This window comes from Nothobranchius furzeri, chromosome 8, assembly GCF_043380555.1.
Source record: "Nothobranchius furzeri strain GRZ-AD chromosome 8, NfurGRZ-RIMD1, whole genome shotgun sequence".
NCBI classification, from domain to species: Eukaryota; Metazoa; Chordata; class Actinopteri; order Cyprinodontiformes; family Nothobranchiidae; genus Nothobranchius; species Nothobranchius furzeri.
This window is the reverse complement of record NC_091748.1, coordinates 73,044,464-73,063,711: the sequence shown is the minus strand read 5'-3', so window position 1 is coordinate 73,063,711 and position 19,248 is coordinate 73,044,464. Positions and strand designations below refer to the sequence as shown.

The window sequence follows — 19,248 nt, the reverse complement described above, 5'->3', positions numbered from 1 at the left end:
ACGATAACAAGATAAAGCACGCATTCCGAAGAGTTAGCATTTTGTTTTGTTAGCTTGAGCAACATTCAAAGCAGCGTAGTTGAGTTTCGAAAATTTCATTTCCCACCCTTTAAACGATTCATTGCCCGTGTTTACGATCATAACGTTTTTAAACGCGCTGTCTTTAGTGAAACCAAAACGCATCGTTTATGGTATGTAAAATGTGACTAAGGACAGAAAATGGACCGAGACTTGTTGAGGCAGACTCTCATCCATCACGGAGAGTCTCTGTTTACCAAACTGAAATGTGAGCAAGCGGAAAACCCAGACTTCCAGGCGGTGCTGCCTGACCTGTCCAAAGCCACGTACGACAGGTATGCTAACAACGCAGAGTTAGCAGATTTCATAAAATTAAACTATTTTTTATCAATTAGATACTTAGCTTTTTGACATGATTGTCACACATTTGAGCAGCCTGTTAAGCTCCAAAGCCACAAGTAGTTTGACCAGAACGAAACAGACTCATAATACCAGATAATTTACATTTTACCACTGTACTTCCAACTTTGTCAGTATTTAAAGTACATCCTGAAGTTTTGGATTTCAGCGCGGCTATTTTGCATCCCTGAAAACCAGTGCAGTGAAGCCAGTAGTGAAAATAGTTTATATGGTCTGCCCGAAACGATCTAGTTTCCCTGGAAGTGAACCTTTATTGTTTTATTTGTTTTGATTTTGGTTGTGTTTTGTTTTTGTGCTGCAGGGGTGATGAACCGCACAGCCCACTCGTGGAGCAGTTTATTGCCAGGAAAGCTGACATCCTGTTCAGCCCATCATGGAGGACAGCTACACCTCAAGAACAGGAGCATGAGGAAGAAGAGGCTGGAGGTGTGTGTTGGCTCTCTCGCAATATGTGTACCCTTTATGAAGTTAGATCCAGTTTAAAACTTTGCTTCCTCTTTGTCTTATTAAAGGTAGTTAAAAACACCTCCTTCTCTTTTTAACAAACTCATAAATATTAACTGAGTAATAATTTAAATAGTTTATATTCAGAATAATTTTCTGTAAAAATCACAATAAAATACAAATATTTTGATTGAAGATCATTTTTATTGTCATTGCACACTGGTATACAACGTGATTTACAAAGAGATTCAGTCTGGACTAAAAGAATATCATCAAATAAATGTGGAGCTTTTCTGATAAAATGCCTTGATGTTTCAGACATGTTTTGATCGTGTGTGTTGTTGCAGAGCCTTACGCAATCATGCCACCCGTGGAGGTGTTCATGGAGCTATCATATGAAGAGAGAAGATCCATGATTTACAGGGACTTGGAGAAAGGAGACATTGTGGTGGGACGGATTAACAACATTCGAGAATATGGCTTCTTTCTCACTCTGCTTTGCATGGCAGGAGGCCTGAAGAGAGACATAGAAAACCTAGAGTTGTCGGTAGGTCAAAGAAACTGTTTGCTGGATAGATTCTGGTCAAAAGCTAATTTTGCTGGCTCCGCCTGTCCGCTTGAAATGGAGACGACATGGGCTGGCAGTCAGCTGTGATTAATGAAGGAACTTATTTTCTTAGAATTCCTGAGTGACCTCTTAAAACAGCGACCGTTTTTTTGTCTTTAAACATCTTTGGTACGTTCGTGCTGTGTTGCTTTTCTAACTGCATTGTTGGTTCTTTTTTAAAACACAGAAAAGGTTTCTTTTTACCTTGCTGACAGTTTCGTTCGCGGCTGCAAACTTCCTCAGAGCTGACGCTGATGGTGGCGTCACTTCCTACTCTGTTTATCAGAGGACGTTGTCGCCCTCTGCTGTCCTCTCTCTCTCTCAAGAAAGACAGGAACCAATACCAGTGATAACCCTACCATACATCAAAGGCATAACAGAATAAATAACAGCAACAATGAAAAAAACACAACACACCAACAAAACCATAAACAACAGTTAGAAACAGACTAGTACACCAGATGGACTTAAATGTGGAGTCGTTTACGAAATCCCATGCAAACTCTGCAATAAAACATACATAGGAGAAACCGGACGCCAACTCAACACACGAACAATAGAACATAGAAAGGAAAGCGAGAGAGAAACAAGTCGACACACAAGAGCAGCAAAACAAGAAGCAGAAAGTACAATAAAGAAGTTAGCCGTAACAGATCACTGCACAAGAGAAAACCATGTAATGGACTGGGACAACACAAGGATCATAAACACCGAACAACAGAAATACAAAAGATGGATAAAAGAAGCTATAGAGATAAGGAGACGTGGATGTGGGACCATGAACAGAGACGATGGAGTTTACACGTTGGATCGTGCATGGGACTGCATCATCGGTGAGGGGAGAGTGGGCAGCAGAGGGCGACAACGTCCTCTGCTGCCCGCGGATAAACGGAGTAGGAAGTGACGCCACCATCAGCGTCAGCTCTGAGGAAGTTTGCAGCCACGAACGAAACATCAGCAAGGTGAAGAGAAAATCTGTGTTTTAAAAAAGAACCAAAAATGCAGCGACCATTGTTTTCAAATTCAAAACATTTTGCCCAACTCGTTTGCAGTGTGTGAATTTTTGTGTTTGTAAATATGAAATGTTGTCTGGCAGCATTCGATCAATCAAAAATCAACCAAAACTTATATATATATAGCCCATTTCATGCAAGTGCAATGCGCTTCACAAGAGATCATTACACACGAATAAGCTGTAGACCTGTAAACACCAATGTAAATATACATTGAATGCATGCACACTGCTATAAGTGTGTGTAAATTCTCAGTAGGTACACAATGACACATTACAGGTGCAAAAGCAGTTAACTCATTCACTACCAATAACGGCAAATGTGGTATTTGCATTTTTTTTTTACTGTGTGGGCATCGGAACGAGCCCCCGCACCGTGAGAACAAACATCTCAGCTCTGAAGCCGATCTTCATCCACGTACGTCACACGTCACGTGATCAGGAAGCAGAACATCCATGTGTTAGGAGATCGTTTTGGGCCGCTGCTGTAAAAAAAGTGAGGCGCGAACCGGAAAAGCTTCTGCTGATCACAATTCGACTACGGATTATGAAAGAACGGATAACGCTCGAAACGCACGGATTCTTCCTGATGTAAGAGCTGAGTCTCCGCTTTGTTTTGGTTGTTTTGGTGTCAACATCATCCTAGAGCACAACGTTCTGTGACTCTTAAAAAAATAGTAAAAACAGTGAGAAACGCTGGCAGCGAACGGCTTTAGCGATCAGGAAACAGCTGGCAGCGAATGAGTAAAGACAAATAATACGAATAACATAAAACCAAATGATACAAATTATCATATAATAATAGTAATAAATAGAATAAAATCAGTAAGTTAACTAAAACTAAATAAAATCAGTAAAGGAGCTTCTTAATCATAAGATTGTCGAAAATTGCTTTATAAAACTACTAAGTACTTACATGGTAATTACATAGTAAGTTAGTGTATTATTGTGTAATTGAAGTGTATAATTGTAATAAAGTGTAATTATTTTGTAAAGCAGTATTTACTGGGAATGATTAATAAAAATGAAAACTAGAACTGAACGTTAGTTACATGTTAACTGTTTAAGAGCTCAGAAACAATAATACACTTTAACTTACAATGTAAATACCATGTAAGTACTAAGTAATTAGGGGACTGTAAAAGGACGCATTACCGAGTTCTTTAATTATATGATTCTTTGAATAAAAATGGTTTTAAACTAGTTTTAAAAATAAGAGTGGGTGCTCCTCTAAGATCTAAAGCCAGGGTGTTCCAAAATGCTGGTGCAACACGCTGAATGCAGCTTCATCGGATTTAGAAATTGCACGTGGTATTTTCAAATTCCCAAGGTCTGCAGACCCGAGTGACCTGACTGGTGCACGCTAACATGATCTCGCTTTTCATCAACCAGTTAACAACATAAAATGTCCCATTCCTTAGATTGTTTCACAGCAAGTAAACAGGCAGACGTAAATAAATCCTGTGTTAAATATGTTCAACAACCTACAGTACACTTATTATTATTATTATTTTTTTAAATATTTTCTTTTCATTGAAAGTTTTGTTAAGGTACATAAAGCATACAACAACTATTGGCACAGTGGAACCGTCGGGCCCGTCCTGTTCCGGGAGAGCCATCCTCCCTTCTCTTCCGAGTCCCATGACCTCAGGTTTTGCCCGTATGTCGGGGTCCATGTAGCCCTTAATGTTCCGCCTCTGATGATGTTCTGAAGGGGTGTTTCCAGTCCATTATGAAGCGTTCGTATCCGCAGCAGGCTCTTCCACTTCCAGTAAACATATGGGAGTAGGCTAAACCTTAGTTTTACAACCTGCCCTCCATCGTTGCGTGTTATTGCTGTTAGTAAATCTCTCTCATTTCTCCCAATTCCAATGAAAACGATCTAATTTACGGTTCAAAAAGGCTGTCAGTTTTTCCATCTTATATATTTCCTCGACTATTCCCTACCAGTCTTTCCTTGTTGGGGCATTCTTCTCTAGCCATTTCCTGGTAAGCGCTTTTTTGCCTGCTGCCAGCATGATATTCATTAAATATTTGTCTCTTGTGGGGACCACTGATGGGATATCACCCAAATAAACAGTACAGAAATCCTTAACCTTTCTCTGTGGCCTAGGGGTAGAGTGTCCGCCCTGAGACTGGGAGATCAGGGGTTCAATTCCTGGTCGGGTCATACCAAAGACTTTGAAAAATGGGACCCAGTGCCTCCCTGCTTGACACTCAGCATTAAGGGTTGGATTGGGGGGTTAAACCACCAAATAGTTCCCGAGCACGGCTGTGTGTGCAGCTCACCGCTCCCCCAGGGGATGGGTCAAATGAGGAGAACAAATTTCGCACACACACCTGTGTGTGTGACAACTAATGGGACTTTAACTAACTTACATACCGTCACGACTGTGATTGTGTCGACCATCTCCCTCCAATATGGCTGAATTACCTGGCATTTTCAAAAAATATGGGAGTGGTCTGCCATGTTTTCCTCACATTGTCTCCAGCAGTGCCCTTCTCTCGGTTGGCCTCTCTGTTTGCATTTTATTTTAGGGGTTATAAAGAACCTGGTAAAAATGTTTCCCAGTGAATTCCCTCCAGTAACCCGAACTAGTAGTTTTCCTCTGTGTTTCACATATAATTCCCCAACTTTCATCTGATATGGTGACTTGTGCTTCCCTTTACCATTTAATTTTAATATAAGTAGTTGATTGGTCTTTGAGTGACTGTAGGTTCTGATAAAGTTTGGTAATTAGTTTGTTTTTAATCTTACTTTGATATTGCCTCTTTTATAAGGGAGACTAGACCGTCCCTCTGTTCTTCCGTGTTTTTTATGTTACTGTTGAAATAAGACCTGACTTGGAGAGATCTAAAAAAAATCCAGGTTTTCCAAACCATAGGTGTCCCTTAATTTGTCAAAACTATGTAGTCCATCCTTCCCTGCCATTGAGCAAAATGGTCCGATCCCTGCTGTCGACCATGCCGCATAGCGGCCATCTATTTGTGCTGGGGAGTACAGTACACTTATTTAACTTTCACATTATCTTCTGCTGCTAATTTTCTTTATATTTTTCACTTTAGGCTCTGTGTCACATCAGGGAAATTCCCTCCACTGGCAGCCATGATGATCCGCTGAATTACTTTCAGATTGGTGACTTAATCAGAGGTTAGTTATTTTCTTCCAGAAATCAGAAATTTAATTATCACATGTATTGTATTGAATTGAATTCTTTATTGTCATTATGCATTGCATACACATAACAATATTTGGTTGGTAGCTCTGAGCTTAGAGGGCACTAAGACCACAAATAGAAGGATAAAAACATGAAGAGTAAAAATAGAACAAAACATAACCATCCTTTTAGGGAGCCATACACACGCTAGTAGGATGAGTAAACAAGCTAAAGAATTTAAAAGATAAATGTTGTGCTGATCGACATGTTGATTGATATTATTGCACTTCTTGTTGTTACACATAGAGGATTCAAGTGTGAACAGGACAATAACAGCATGAAAAAACAGGATCATTGTGAATTACAACCAACCCGTCATTAAAAGTCTAAGGATTGGTTTATGCTTGACACATTTACTTTCTGCTTGGTTGATGCGGCTCGCAGATGGAACGTGCTTCACAACTCGCAGCGTTTATGGTTCATGCGGCTTGTCTCTGCGGTGAGCCAATATTCTCCCAAACTGTAGGGGGCAGCATGGAGCTCTACAGCATGCATCCAACACTACACCATAGTAGAAGTAAAAGTTACTGTTGTTTACAACATGGCATTCCAGCGTTTTTTAACAGCGTCCTCGTCTTTTCCGACAGTGCGAGCTATTTCGCTCCAAGAATTATTAACATGTTGATCACGGTGATCTCTGAGAGCTGAATCATACAAATGTCTGTATTTACAAACCTCTGCCATACTAGTTCTTACCAGTCCGCCATGTTTTTCCACGTCCGACCGTCCGCGTGGTTAGAAGATTTCCTAGGTGCGCGGTGTGGAAACCTTGGGCCGTGCGGAGGCGCGGTGGAGGGGCGTGGTTGTCAAAATGACGCAATTTTGCCGCGCGGAGCCGTGCGAACCTTGCGGACGCGTCAAGCATAAACCAAGCTTAATAGTCTCATGGGTCATTGGTTGGGAGTGTAGGTATCTGCAGGGCCACAGAAGTTGTTCCTCAGCCTGGTGGTTGTGGCCTTGATATTCCTGTACCGTTTCCTGGATGGTGGCGGCATAAACAGTTTGTGACCTGGATGGAAGGGATCAGCAGAAATACGGTTAGCCTTCCTGTGTAGTCGGATGGTATATACTGCGCCCAGATCTGGTAGTGGGCTCCCCACTGTCCACTGAGCAGTTTTCACCACCCTGGCCAGGTCTTTTTTGTTCTGGACGGTACAGCTCCCATACCACACCATCATACTGAGTGATAGGATGCTCTCAACCATGGCTTTGTAGAAGTTCAGTTGGGGGGAGAGACCAGCTCCCTTCAGCTTCCTAAGGAAGAAGAGTCTTTGCTGGGCCTTCTTTACCAAAAAAGAAATGTTCAGTGACCAGGTTAGATCTGAGCTGATGTGGATGCCCAGGAATTTGATGTTGTCTACATGTTCTACTAGCACCAACTGTAGCTGTGATAACCAGAACAGTGGACTTACATTATTGTGTTACATTAAACTTCAGTAAACCACCAAATATGATAAAACTGAAGCAGCAGGTGTGTGATTTGTGACGGATGTGCTTTTTTAAACTCCAGGTGGAGTGAAGGACATTGACCGGTACCAGGAAAAGATCACAGTGTCCCTCCAGCAGGCCTGTCTTTCTCCCAGCTTAAAGGACATCAAACTGGGTGTCATAACTCGAGAAGAGCTGCCCATTCATTACAGGTAATAACAACACACTGGTATACTGAACAGTGCATGGTTCAGTTGAATGAAATTCAAATTTGATCCTCAAGTAAAAATGTGGTCGTCACATTTTAGTGCTTTTGTGATCTTTAAAGAAGTTGTTAGAAAGTTTGGTCTGAAATTGTTTAATTATATAGGTGTTTAAAGAACATCTGAACAAATAAGTTGGTAAAACCGGTTAAAAGTTTTCTTTAAATTGTATAACTTTATGGGGTTTTACAGTTGGTTTTTTGTATTCTTTCCTCAGTCGCAGCCTTTCTGCAGCTGCTGACTTCAATGAGACATATGAACGAATACTCAGTAGGTGCCATGGTTACCAAAATCCTTCTGTTGTCGAATACCTGCTGGAGAAGGTGGGAATCAGTGACACGCGTCCTCCGTCAATGATGCGAGGTCTACAGTGGTAAGTGTGGGAACTGGGCACAGAGTTTTTATATATTACTCAATGCTACTTTAAAGTGCAAGTTCACTGAGAAACCGATTATTACTTGTTGTTTTGGAAATCTGATTGGCCACTCTTGAGTTTCATGTGAATATAGCCTTCTACCCTTATTTCTTGCATAATCCACTGATGGAAAATAGTTGGGGAAATGCTTGGATTAGAAAAACTAGTCAGATCCCCATCACATTGGACATTAGCATTCACGGACGATGGCTATCGTTGGTTTAGCGTCCAGGAGAGAGCAGAGCCCATCTCGGCTAGTAGAAGCTAACTGTTAGCATTAGCAACTCCACCACATGGTGGAACTCCTCCCGGCTTGTGTTATTTATGGAGATAAAACGTCAACGTTGCAAAGAAAACAGTCAGTGGTAGAGTCGTGTTGCCATTAGCCAATCAGAAGTGAGATTCCCAAATATCAGGAAATAAGACTCCAAATCCTGCCGTGCTCCGCTCCCTACTCCTCTGGCTAACTTGTAGTTGCACAAACAGGAGCACCAGAGCTTTTTCCCCACAGTGAATGACTCACAAGGCATTCATTTGTACTAGATACCACTGCTATTGTGTATAAAAAACAAGTGAACTTGGTCTTTAAAACATGTACATAGAATACAAAGCAGTGGTGAGTGGACAAGGGCTCAAAGAAAGTCTTTAAATCAGTTTCTTTAATGAAAATAAACCAAATGTGATGAACTCAAACTGCTGAAAGACTATTTTCAGTTTATTGGTTTTATTGGTTTTAAACAATAATCCTTGGAGAGTTATTATTTAGGAGTTTCTCTCTTTTGTTTTTTTTTTTTTTTACAGTAAACTTTTCCAAGAAGATGATTTTGCTTCGGAAATCCGGAAGAAGCAGTCAGCGTCCTGGGCCTTGAAGTGGTAACGTTAAACTATTAACTTAGTCATAGCTAATGGTGAAAGTAGTGAACATGCAAATGATGTTTACAGCCCATCTGTTTCACGCCTCCTTCTGCTTTAACTTTGTTTAACTCCTTCTGCCAGCGTCCGGGCTGGAGTGGACCACTTTAAACATGGCCGCCACGTAGATGCCATGAACGAATACAACAAAGCTTTGGACATTGACCCAAATAATGTGGAAGCGCTGGTGGCACGGGGAGCTCTGTGAGTTAGTCTCCGTTTGAAAACATCACATTTTTTTTGTTTTAAATATGAATAGAATGAATGAATAGATTTATTATTATTTAGTCTTACGTACCATAGTATGTCTTGCCCCAGTGGGCTTATAAGACACCCATACCATCAACATTAAACAAATGACAAAATAATAAATACACCAAACTAATACTTATCTAAATAGGCAGGTCTGATGCCTCAAGCAGCTTTGACAAACAAAAGTAGCCATTTTATACACATTAAAATTAAATAACCACTTCATCTTGTCGTCATCGTTGACCTAAAACATTTCAGGCTTTTGGACAAATAGATCACCCAATAATACATTTCTAAAATCATCATATCTTGGACAATATAACACAAAATGAATTTCATTTTCAACTTCTCCTAAATGGCCCAGCCTACAAAGTCTGTCCTCTTCAGGAGTTTGAGTGGACCTACTGGTCTCTATGGCTAGGGAAGGGGTCAGCAACCCAAAATGTTCAAAGAGCCATATTGGACCAAAAAACAAATCTGTCTAGAGCCGCAAGAAATTCAAAGCCTTATATGTAGGCAACACATCTTTTTTTAACCAAAGATGGATAAGACGCCAAATGCATAATTCTTCATGCACCTATAACTGTCAGGAAGAGCGTCCCATGTGTCAAACACAAGTTTCTCAGGTGTTGGGAGGCGTTCAATTTCGCTCCGTTTGTGGTTTTGGGCAGCATGTGCTTTCTGACGAGTGACGTCTTCAAGTGCGGCTGCCAGACTTTTGAATTTTGACATCCACAAATCTTTGTCAGCAATATCGGCCATTTCCATTTCAAGGTCAGCTTGATTTACTCCTGGGGATGTGTTCAACAAGGATGGGTCAATCTCCAGGGGTGTGACAGGGAAAGATAGTGTCATTTTTCTAGCCCCTAGCCGCTAGGGGGAGGATGATTTTTATCTTGAGAGGCGCTATAGAAAAGATATTTTCTTCTTCTTCTCCTTCTTCTCCTTCTTCTACTTCTACTTCTTCTACTTCTTCTTCTACTTCTACTTCTACTTCTTCTACTTCTTCTTCTACTTCTTCTTCTACTTCTACTTCTTCTTCTACTTCTTCTTCTACTTCTACTTCTTCTTCTACTTCTTCTTCTACGAGTTCACAGCTGAATCATCAAAGATCTTTGGTTTCTTGGCAGGTTTGTCTTCACATACGACCCCGTTTCAAATACATCTTTAATTTTTAAACGAGTCCTTATTTTTGGCTTAGCCAAAAAGTATTTTCAAATTAATCGACAAATCATTTTTAAAATTAGGCATCAAATGTGATCTAATCTCATTAATGGAACAGAACAAATTAGGGCTGCACGATATTAGGGAAACCTGCGATATTCCATAACAGTGTTTATGAAGCACTGGCGGGTTAATCTGTGGGGCAAAGTTACAGTTCGACCCAGCTTGACCCAGCTGGGAACATGTGACCTTTGTCACAAATTAGAGGCCTTTCGTGACGCTACAGTCATTATCACGTGACAGCGACTAGTCTATGAAAGGCGTAAGAAGTCACTACAGAGCAGTGAAGTCAACTAGTCGACTAGTTGATACAACCCCTATCTTGGACATAATTTGCCTTCTATTGCAATCAGAACCATGCTCGTTGAGTTTTTCTGACAAACATCTAAAGGAATCTGTCCTCCACAGTCCCTGTGAACCGTCAGGTGATCTGATCTCCAGATCCAACAGAGAGAAGCTCCTGGAGCTCTGCTTTGCTTCACTTAATCATCTCAGCTGATTCTTTTCAAAAGGCAAAACTTACTGCCTGTGTTAATCTTCATCTTCAATATAGTTTCCTGCCCAAGTTTTACAGTAATTCCACACGCGACATATCACGACACCTGCCTTTGTTGCGAGAAGGCGTAATATGCATTCACAAGTTCAGTGTTGCAACAATATTACTACCAAGCATGGCGTCACAAATACCACAATAGTCCTGCATCACCATGCCGCCACGGCACGTTCATAATAGGGATGCACCGATGGATCGGCATTTGATCGTAATCGGCCGATAGCGCCCCTATCGGTTTTGATCGGAATTTTCAAAATAGATCAAAGCAAACCGATCAGGTAGGGTTGTCACGGTAACCAGTGTAGCGCTAAACCCCGGTAAAAAAAAGAAAAGAAAAAAAGTTGACAATAATAACCGTCTTGTTTTTAAAAAAACTATATTATGTTGGTGGGTTTACCGTGGCTGCGGTGTAGGCGCGGTGACCCTTACCAGCCACCGTATCATCGGCTGAAGTTGCCGGCGGCACATGCGCGCTTTGTTTACAACAAAACTTTCTTGAAGCTAAAGCTGAAACAATGGTCAAAGGAGGAGACGGCAGCACTCAGGAGGACATTTATTATCCCTCAAAGAAGACAAAGTCGGAAGTACGGGCATCTTTTAGATATTTGAAGAATGCCGAGGGAGTTTATGGAAGACGGACGGCTATCCTGTTTGCAGCACGAGCAGAAAAAGTGTCTGTGAAAGGCAGCAACGCTTCAAATCTCATGACACATCTGCGTGACCATCACCCACAACTCTACAGTCAACGCAAGGCAAGCTAACGTTAGCGTTTTAGCTAAAATGTGTGATCCGAGGATTTGGGTTGAGGGAGAATGCAACGAGTGGCTATATAAAGCAGCCGCAGCGCCGCTACCTGCATATAAACCGTGTCGCGGACACCGCCATGTTGAAATGAGGCTATGCATTACGGGGCTCCCAGGGGCCGATAAGAGTTGGTCTCTCTCCGAGAATAATTATGAATTTAACAATGATTACTGCCTGATGACATTTTCCCACATCTGCAAAGCTCACTGGAAGGACACAAACCGAGGACAACATTCTCCTGATATAGGGTTTGTTACTCAAGTAAGGGTAAAAAAGTATCTGATTAGAAGGCTACTTGAGTACTGAGTATCATCTGATCTAATATTTTTAAAATGATGACATCAAACAGACATAAAATAAGAAGTTATGGGCAAATATTGGTATTTTAAAGACTGAAGGGGGAAATGTAAACAAATAAACAACTTAATTACAAAATAACACATTTTAGGCAAAATTTAGACACAAACTGAGGACAATATTTCCTGACATACAGGGTTTATTTAATTGTGTGAAAATGTAGCACGTTTAAAAAAAATACCGCGATAATACCGAAAACCGTGGTAATTTTGGTCACAATAACCGTGAGGTTAAATTTTCACACCGTGACAACCCTAACCCCCAAATTCCACTACCTCCGCTCCGCTGCGCTCCGCTCCGACACGAACGCCGGAGCAAAATCGGTCCCGTTGTAGTCAATCAGAGCAATTCCACTACTGCGGCCGTGCTCCGGCAGTGCGGCGCCGTGCGCCGCCCTCTGTTCCGGCGTCCGGCAAAAATAGAATCGATCCTATTTTCGCCGGACGCCAGAGCACCTCCGCAGTAAATGGACAGAAATCACAACGGCCCAACAGGAAAAGGAGCGAGCACAATTTCCGTTTTTCACAATAAATCGATAAACAAAAGGCGTTTTTTGTTTCATATGCACAGGTTTAACAACTTTTAACAACTATCAATGGCGGCTGAAGTTTAAATGCACAAAAGTAAGCCATAAATACAGTTTCTACTATCAAAGTAGTCACACTTTGTTGATCCAAACACTGCTGATCTGTCAACACAAATGATGGGCGGATTAAACAGTTCATGCCGATGTTTCTCCCACACAACGGGTGTTTGGATCTAACTTCCGCGTTTACTGCTCGGACTGTATCGCAAGATCTCGAAAATCCCGCGCAGGCTTGTTTGCGCACCTCAGGTCTCCGCACCGGAGCGGAGCCGTTGTAGAGCGGGTATAGTAAAAATTGAGTTCGGAAGCGAGTGGCTGCGGAAGGCGGGGGCTGACCGGAGCGGAGCGGAGGTAGTGGAATTTGGGGGTCATACAGACCATTTTAGGTTAGGTTACATTTCCTTTATTCCCAGATTATGTAGTTTGTAGCACTCATTATAATGTTGTAGAAAATTTCTGGCCAATGAACGTGATCGGTATCGGTGATCAGCATTCTTTGATATCGGTATCGGTGATCGGCAGCAAAAAACCTGATCGGTGCATCCCTAGTTCATAAGATGCACCGTGGCGGCAGTATTATGCTGATTTGCCAACGTGGTGTGTCCTAATGTTCAACAACCCACATTTAATTTTTCTAATTTTCTGCTCAGTTGAATTTGTTCTAATATTTGTGAGATTTCCATGATTTGCTTTATTAAGCCTGATATTTAATCTGTGTGGTTTTGGCCGTGGTCAGGACACCGTCTCTATGGGGTAGTGGGTGGGTAACAGTACAGAAGCTGCAGAGGGGTGGGTTAAACTACGACTCTGCTTCCTGGTCTGGACCCTGGGTTGTCATGGAGGACTAATAAAACTGGCCATGTTCCTAGAAAGAAGAGCTGCTCCATCCAAAGAGGGGTGGATGCCGTCTCTCCGCATCAGACCAGGTTTTCCCCAAAAAGTTTTCCAATTATCAATGTAGCCCACGTTGTTTTCAGGACACCACCTAGACAACCAGCAGTTGAAGGACAGCATGCGGCTAAACATGTCGTCACTGGTCCGATCAGGCAGGGGGCCAGAGAAAATTACGGAGTCCGACATTGTTTTGGCAAACATGCACACCGAAGCAACATTAATTTAAGTGACCTCCGATTGGCGTAACCGGGTGTCGTTACCGCCAGCGTGAATAACAATCTTACTGTATTTACGCTTATCCTTAGCCAGCAGTTTCAGGTAAGATTTAATGTCGCCCGCTCTGGCCCCAGGTAAACATTTAACTATGGTTGCTGGAGTCTCTAATGCCACGTTTCTGACTATGGAGCTGCCAATGATCAGAGTCGGCTTGTCAGTGGGTGCGTCACTGAGCGGGGAAAATCTATTAGAAACGTGGACGGGTTGGTGGTGGCCCACGGGTTGGGTTCTACGCTTCCTGCGTACCGTCACCCAGCCGGCCTGAGGTCCCGGCTGCTCGGGTTCTGCTGGAGGACCGCTATGGGGTGGTTCTGAGCTAGTCAGCCCCGCGCTAGCTAAGTAGCTACGGTTGTTTACGGGCCTTTCAACAGCGCAGAGCCGGGCCTCCAATTCCGACAGCCTCGCCTCCAAAGCTACAAAAATGCTACATTTATTACACGTCCCATTATCACTAAAGGAGGCAGAGGAGTAACTAAACATCTGACACAGAGAGCAAGAGATAGGAGACGGAGAAGCAGAGACAGAAGTAGCCATAGCCGTGCTGAGGCTAAGCTAACTGGACGAGCAAACTGTTCAACACCAAATAAACTGTGTGCAAACTCAAATGGTTCCCTAAAAGCTAGGTGGAACAACAGCAAATGTGTGTTTTAGCATGCTTATCTGCTACAATAACTCAGAGATATCCTAGTACAGAGAAATAAAATCAGTTTCAGTGAGCCACAAACACCAAACAGCTACACGTAGTGCAACACTGAAAACAGGAAACAGGAAACGCTTTACCGCCAGGGAGCGTCAGCAGTCAACCAGCCTTCCAGTCCAGTCCTCGAGGGCTTCCATCCTGCTAGTTTTCTGTGTTTCCTGCTCTACAACACCTGAATGGAGTAATTTAATCCTCTCCTTAACTCTGCACAGGCCTGTTAGAAACAGCTAACATGTGCAGGAGCCCTCGAGGACCAGAATTGGTGACCCCTGGGCTAGAGTGACATGTGTAGTTAGTAAATGGGCTGCAGTACCCAATTTGACCACAGGATGTCATTCTTATATCATGTACTTTTAAGCATTTTGACAAAACACAACTTGAGTGTTTTATTTATTAATTTAAAATGTTGTTTCTCTACCTCTAGCTATGCAAACAAAGGTAGCATCATGAAGGCGATAAGTGATTTTGAACTGGCTCTGAAAACTTGTCCAGATCATCGCAACGCAAAGAAATACCTGTGCCAGACTCTCGTGGAGCGAGGAAAACAGTAAGCAGAATGCCACTCCTCTATTATCAAATCCATGCTTTTATTTTGAAAGTTCATTTTAATTCTGCAGCCTGACCCCAAAGCATTTGTAGCATGAAAGCAACTTTAGTTTTGAAAGGTTCATCTGTAAAGATTAGTTATGAATGGTATACGTGTATAATAGATGCATTTGTTGATACTGTGTTGTATTTTCTGGCTTGTTTAGGCTCGAGGAACAGGAGAAACTAGTAACAGCAGAGGGATTGTATCGGAGAGCTCGGACTCTAGATGAGTCGAATCCTGAGGCAAAAGAGGCCTTACACAACATCACTGAAACCATACAGGTGAGCGGGACAGAACCCACACACCTCACAACCGTGTGCGTTTAGCCTTATTGTAAGGTTTTGGCTCAGACAGAACCTCTGCCCTGTCACTCACTCAGGATGTTACCAGTTGTTTGTCAACAGAAGAAAAAGCAAGAGTCCAGGATGTTGCAGAGCTCTGACTTTTTATCTTTTTTTTTTTTGAATGCACACAATCCATGACATTGGGGCATGGATTCCCCTTAACAAGCAATCAACCGACCAACAACAGTGCCAAATCCATCTGGCCCTTTTAAAGCTAAACCATTATGACATGGGCAGGGGGAAACAATTAGCTTGAAATCTTACAATCAATAAAGTACATCTCAACAAAATATTTCAAACAATCTACTTACATATTTACCTCCTACCGAAACTCAAAAGAACAAAAACAACAACAACTACACTTAAACAAACACAAGATAAACCCCCCCCCCCCCCCCCCCCCCCCCCTCAGTCAGTTAGTTTCTCCCTCAGCACACCAGGAACTGATCATGGCTGCCTATGGGCGCGCTTCCATGGCAACACTTAAACAAATGACCTCAGAAGGAAAGGAGTGATGATCACCAATAAATCAACTTAACTTAAAGTAATTTATAGATTACCAAGCTTTTTTTGACCTAAAACACACACAGAAAGGCAGGATTAAACAGAAACAAGAGACATAACTACTAGTGAGGAGATAAATCCCTCACACTTAAATATTAAACCAATCTACGATAATAGCTACCTCAAAGTTTTAGCTCAAAGTTTAGCTACGGTTTCACCTAAATTCGGATTTAATTTGAAGTTCTGTGTAGAAGTCAAATCGTCTTCTTCTTTTTCTGAACTAGCCACAAGGTCACTTAAATATTAGACACCTTTATTTGTCTTTTTAAGGTTAACGGGATTTGAATCTGACATAGAAATGACATCAAAACTTTCTGAACTCTGTTCTAAAGGGATCCATCCAACCCTGACAGAGCAGTTAACCCAGTTGTTGTTTATTATTATTCAGATTTCTAGTGTCCACCCTGGGTTTTCACTAAACAGTGTAAAATTGTCAAGTTTCCTGCCACTTTAAAGAACTTCCTTGTTAAAGCTGTTAGAGTGAATCTGCAAACAAGCTAGGTTTTGAATGCAAACCCAGTCACGGAACACTCGCCCGTCCCCTCGAGTGTCTTTGCTATGGCCCTGTCCACTGGAACCAGAAACCTGCATCTCCAGCGGAAATGAGATGACGCTAAACACCAGTCCCTGTTTTCTAGGTCCAAACATCTCTAGTTGTCTGAATTTGAATCTATAGTTTGTCCTAAAGTTGAAGTGGTAGCAGCTGGCTGTTTCTCCTTCTCTGATCATATTGAGAGGAGAACCTCTCACACCTGTGGTGTTCTGTTGATAAGTATGTGTGTGTAATGAAAGGAGGACCCAGGGAAGTGCGGCGGTTTGGTGAGACCGACAATCGGACGGTCCGATACTTGCTGTCGGTTCGAAATGTGTTAATGGTGGAGGTTTTTAGACACGTTTACTATTTAGTCTCCACAAAATACTTATAGCTATACAATGTAGTTAAAAGGCATGAAAAAATATTTTAGGCTTATTTGTTTTCCAAGTCAGCCGCTGCAGCTTTTTTAAACGTAACTAAACGGCTGTTCTTTGACTTTATTTAGTTCCTGAATGAAATGACGACAGAATTAGAAAACAGGGTTAGAGTCAGACTCTCACACTGCTAGTGTTCATTTCTGCCTGACGCAGTGGTTTGTAATACTGATGAAGTGTCTGGTGTGTGTGTTTGTATCTGCAACTCCTGTACTCTGGCCTTTGACCTTCTGACTGCCACGGCCTTGTCATCTGCCTTGTGGGGGGATGAAAAACAAAAAAACTGAAACTGCTCCGTGCAAATGACGACGACTCCTCCGGACACCGGTGTGCGCCGTGTCCCGGCTACAAATACGGTAACGTTGAAACCTTCTTGATCACAATGGGGAACAAATGCTGTCTGAATTTTCTGCACGTCTATTCGTCCTGCTGCATTTATACCAACGACGTCACTCTCCAACTACAAAACCACGATGGTAAATATTCCACGTTGCTCATTTCGCCTTCATTTTGTGATATGTTTGCTTTCCTTTCATCCTCCTGCTTTCTGATTCTGATAAAATGACTGAATAAATAAATGAACGAATGTTGTTTTGTGGGTATCTTGAATTCTTATGATGACGGTTTGAATGTGTTTTGTCATCTTCCTACTGGCTTTTATTTATTTTTTTGCCTGCGTGCTGCTGTCATACCTTATTTATTTGGCAACCGTAAAGAAATCGATCCGTTTGCGCGAAGAAACGCTCGCTAAGGAGCAGGTCAAGGGTACGAGCGGCCCGACGAGTGCCGAGAAATTACGTAAGATCTTAAAAGAAGAGAAAAGGTATGTGGGATGAAGTAAACAGGACCCAGCACGAGCAAATACCACTTTTTCTACTGAAAGATCTTCACTGGATTTTTTCTTTATTTTTTTTATTTTTAGGATGAAGAGGAAACGTAAACGATCTACCTCTTCCTCTTCTTCCTCCCCCTCCTCCTCCTCCTCTTCCAGCAGCTCATCCTCCTCGTCATCCTCTTCTCGCAGGAGGTCCAAGAAAAGAAAGAAAAAGCGAAGAAAGTCTGAGAGTGGGAGGAAACACAGGAGGAGTAAAGCGGGTAAGAGGGGGAAAAACCCCAAGGAGAAGGAGGAGGATGAAGTGGAGTGGTACCCTGCACCTCCCAACACCTCTGCCACTTTCCTCAATCAGAAAGGTGGTCCTATGTTTGGAGGTGATGAAGACGAGGCAGTGGGGAGGGCCAGTGAAGACAGAAGGGTCAGTCGGCTGTATTCCTTGTCAGCAGCTTCAGAGGAGGAGGCATCAGACTCTTCTCACAGAGAAAGAAAGAAAAGGGACAGGAAAGATAGCTGGACAGGAAAAAGCAAAATCAGCCAAGGCAGAAGTCCTCAGATGGAGGAGAAGAGAGGCAGGAGCTGGGATCAAAGCAGGGAAAGAAGGAATGAGAATATCCCAAAAGGCAGGAGGGACAGCGACTCCAAGAGGAGAAGCAGCTTAGAGGATAGTAAAGCACGAAATTTGTCCAGCTCCTCGGCAGAATTGGAATTCTCTCGGACATCGAGTTTCCAGTCTGACTATTCGGGAAACCCTAGTTTCACTTCTAGATGTCCTGAGAAGAGAACGAGGCACGATTCATCAACCAGGAGCTCGTTTAGCGGTGTTAGGGTTGAGAATAAAAAACGACCGGAACCCGAGGAGGCAGAAAAAGAGGAGGAGAGTAGAGGGAGGAGAGCAGAGGAGGAGAGTCCGAAAACCAAACCAGAGACAGACGGAAATCTAAACGGTCAGAACGATGCAGGGGCTAAGAAAAGCCTGCCCTCTAACCTGTTGGATATTTTGAACCAGATTGCCCAATTTGAGAAGGAGAAAGGAGTCAAGTCACAAAAATAACTGAAAAAAATAAAACCACAACACATCCTTACAGGTATTTAAATGGGAAATATGTCTGGACTCTGAATCAAAAACAAACGTTAGACGCCGAAACACCATTGTAGTTATGAGTTACTTTCAGTGTTAGAACAAACCTTTCAAATGTCTTCTGGTGGAATAGTGGCCTGCCACTGCATTAGCTTCTGTTTTACAATGTCAGCAAATGCTTTTGGAGACATAATTTTGTTCCAGAGAATTTGTTGAACGTTCCCAATTAGACGCTCATTTGATGCATATTTTTCCAGGCTGTAAACAGTTCTGTGTTGTCGACGGCCTTGTTTACTGCTGTGTGCCATTCTGTATGTTCTGTCAGTGGCCTTCTTATTTTTGTGAGTAGCTGCAGCACCTTTTTACGCTTTACAGATGTTCCAGCTGTTTTCCAGAACATTTTTTTTCCTGTAAACAAACTCAGCTGAATCAATAAAGCATGTAAACTCCATAAATGTTGTCATTTTCATTTAGATACGCCATCAC

General features: G+C 42.3%; 1 protein-coding gene across 1 annotated transcript; it reads left to right on the top strand.

The window, feature by feature from the left end:
• On the top strand, positions 1 to 18,962 carry ttc14 (tetratricopeptide repeat domain 14). The gene is made up of 12 exons (XM_015971115.3): positions 1 to 353; positions 740 to 864; positions 1,230 to 1,429; positions 5,568 to 5,652; positions 7,230 to 7,359; positions 7,628 to 7,783; positions 8,627 to 8,698; positions 8,822 to 8,941; positions 14,808 to 14,930; positions 15,136 to 15,253; positions 17,566 to 17,672; positions 17,772 to 18,962. The coding sequence occupies exons 1-12, from the start codon at positions 220 to 222 to the stop codon at positions 18,733 to 18,735; spliced, it is 2,334 nt and encodes a 777-aa protein (XP_015826601.3). The 5' UTR covers positions 1 to 219; the 3' UTR covers positions 18,736 to 18,962.
• The last annotated feature ends 286 nt before the right edge of the window (positions 18,963 to 19,248 follow it).

What these genes read in the sequence shown, in the direction of transcription:
- ttc14 (XM_015971115.3), top strand. Translation starts at nt 220, where the DNA reads ATGGACCGAGACTTGTTGAGGCAGACTCTCATCCATCACGGAGAGTCT. An exon ending in GATTGGTGACTTAATCAGAG is followed by an intron (nt 5,653 to 7,229) that starts GTTAGTTATTTT and finishes TTTAAACTCCAG; the next exon opens with GTGGAGTGAAGGACATTGAC. An exon ending in CTGGTGGCACGGGGAGCTCT is followed by an intron (nt 8,942 to 14,807) that starts GTGAGTTAGTCT and finishes CTCTACCTCTAG; the next exon opens with CTATGCAAACAAAGGTAGCA.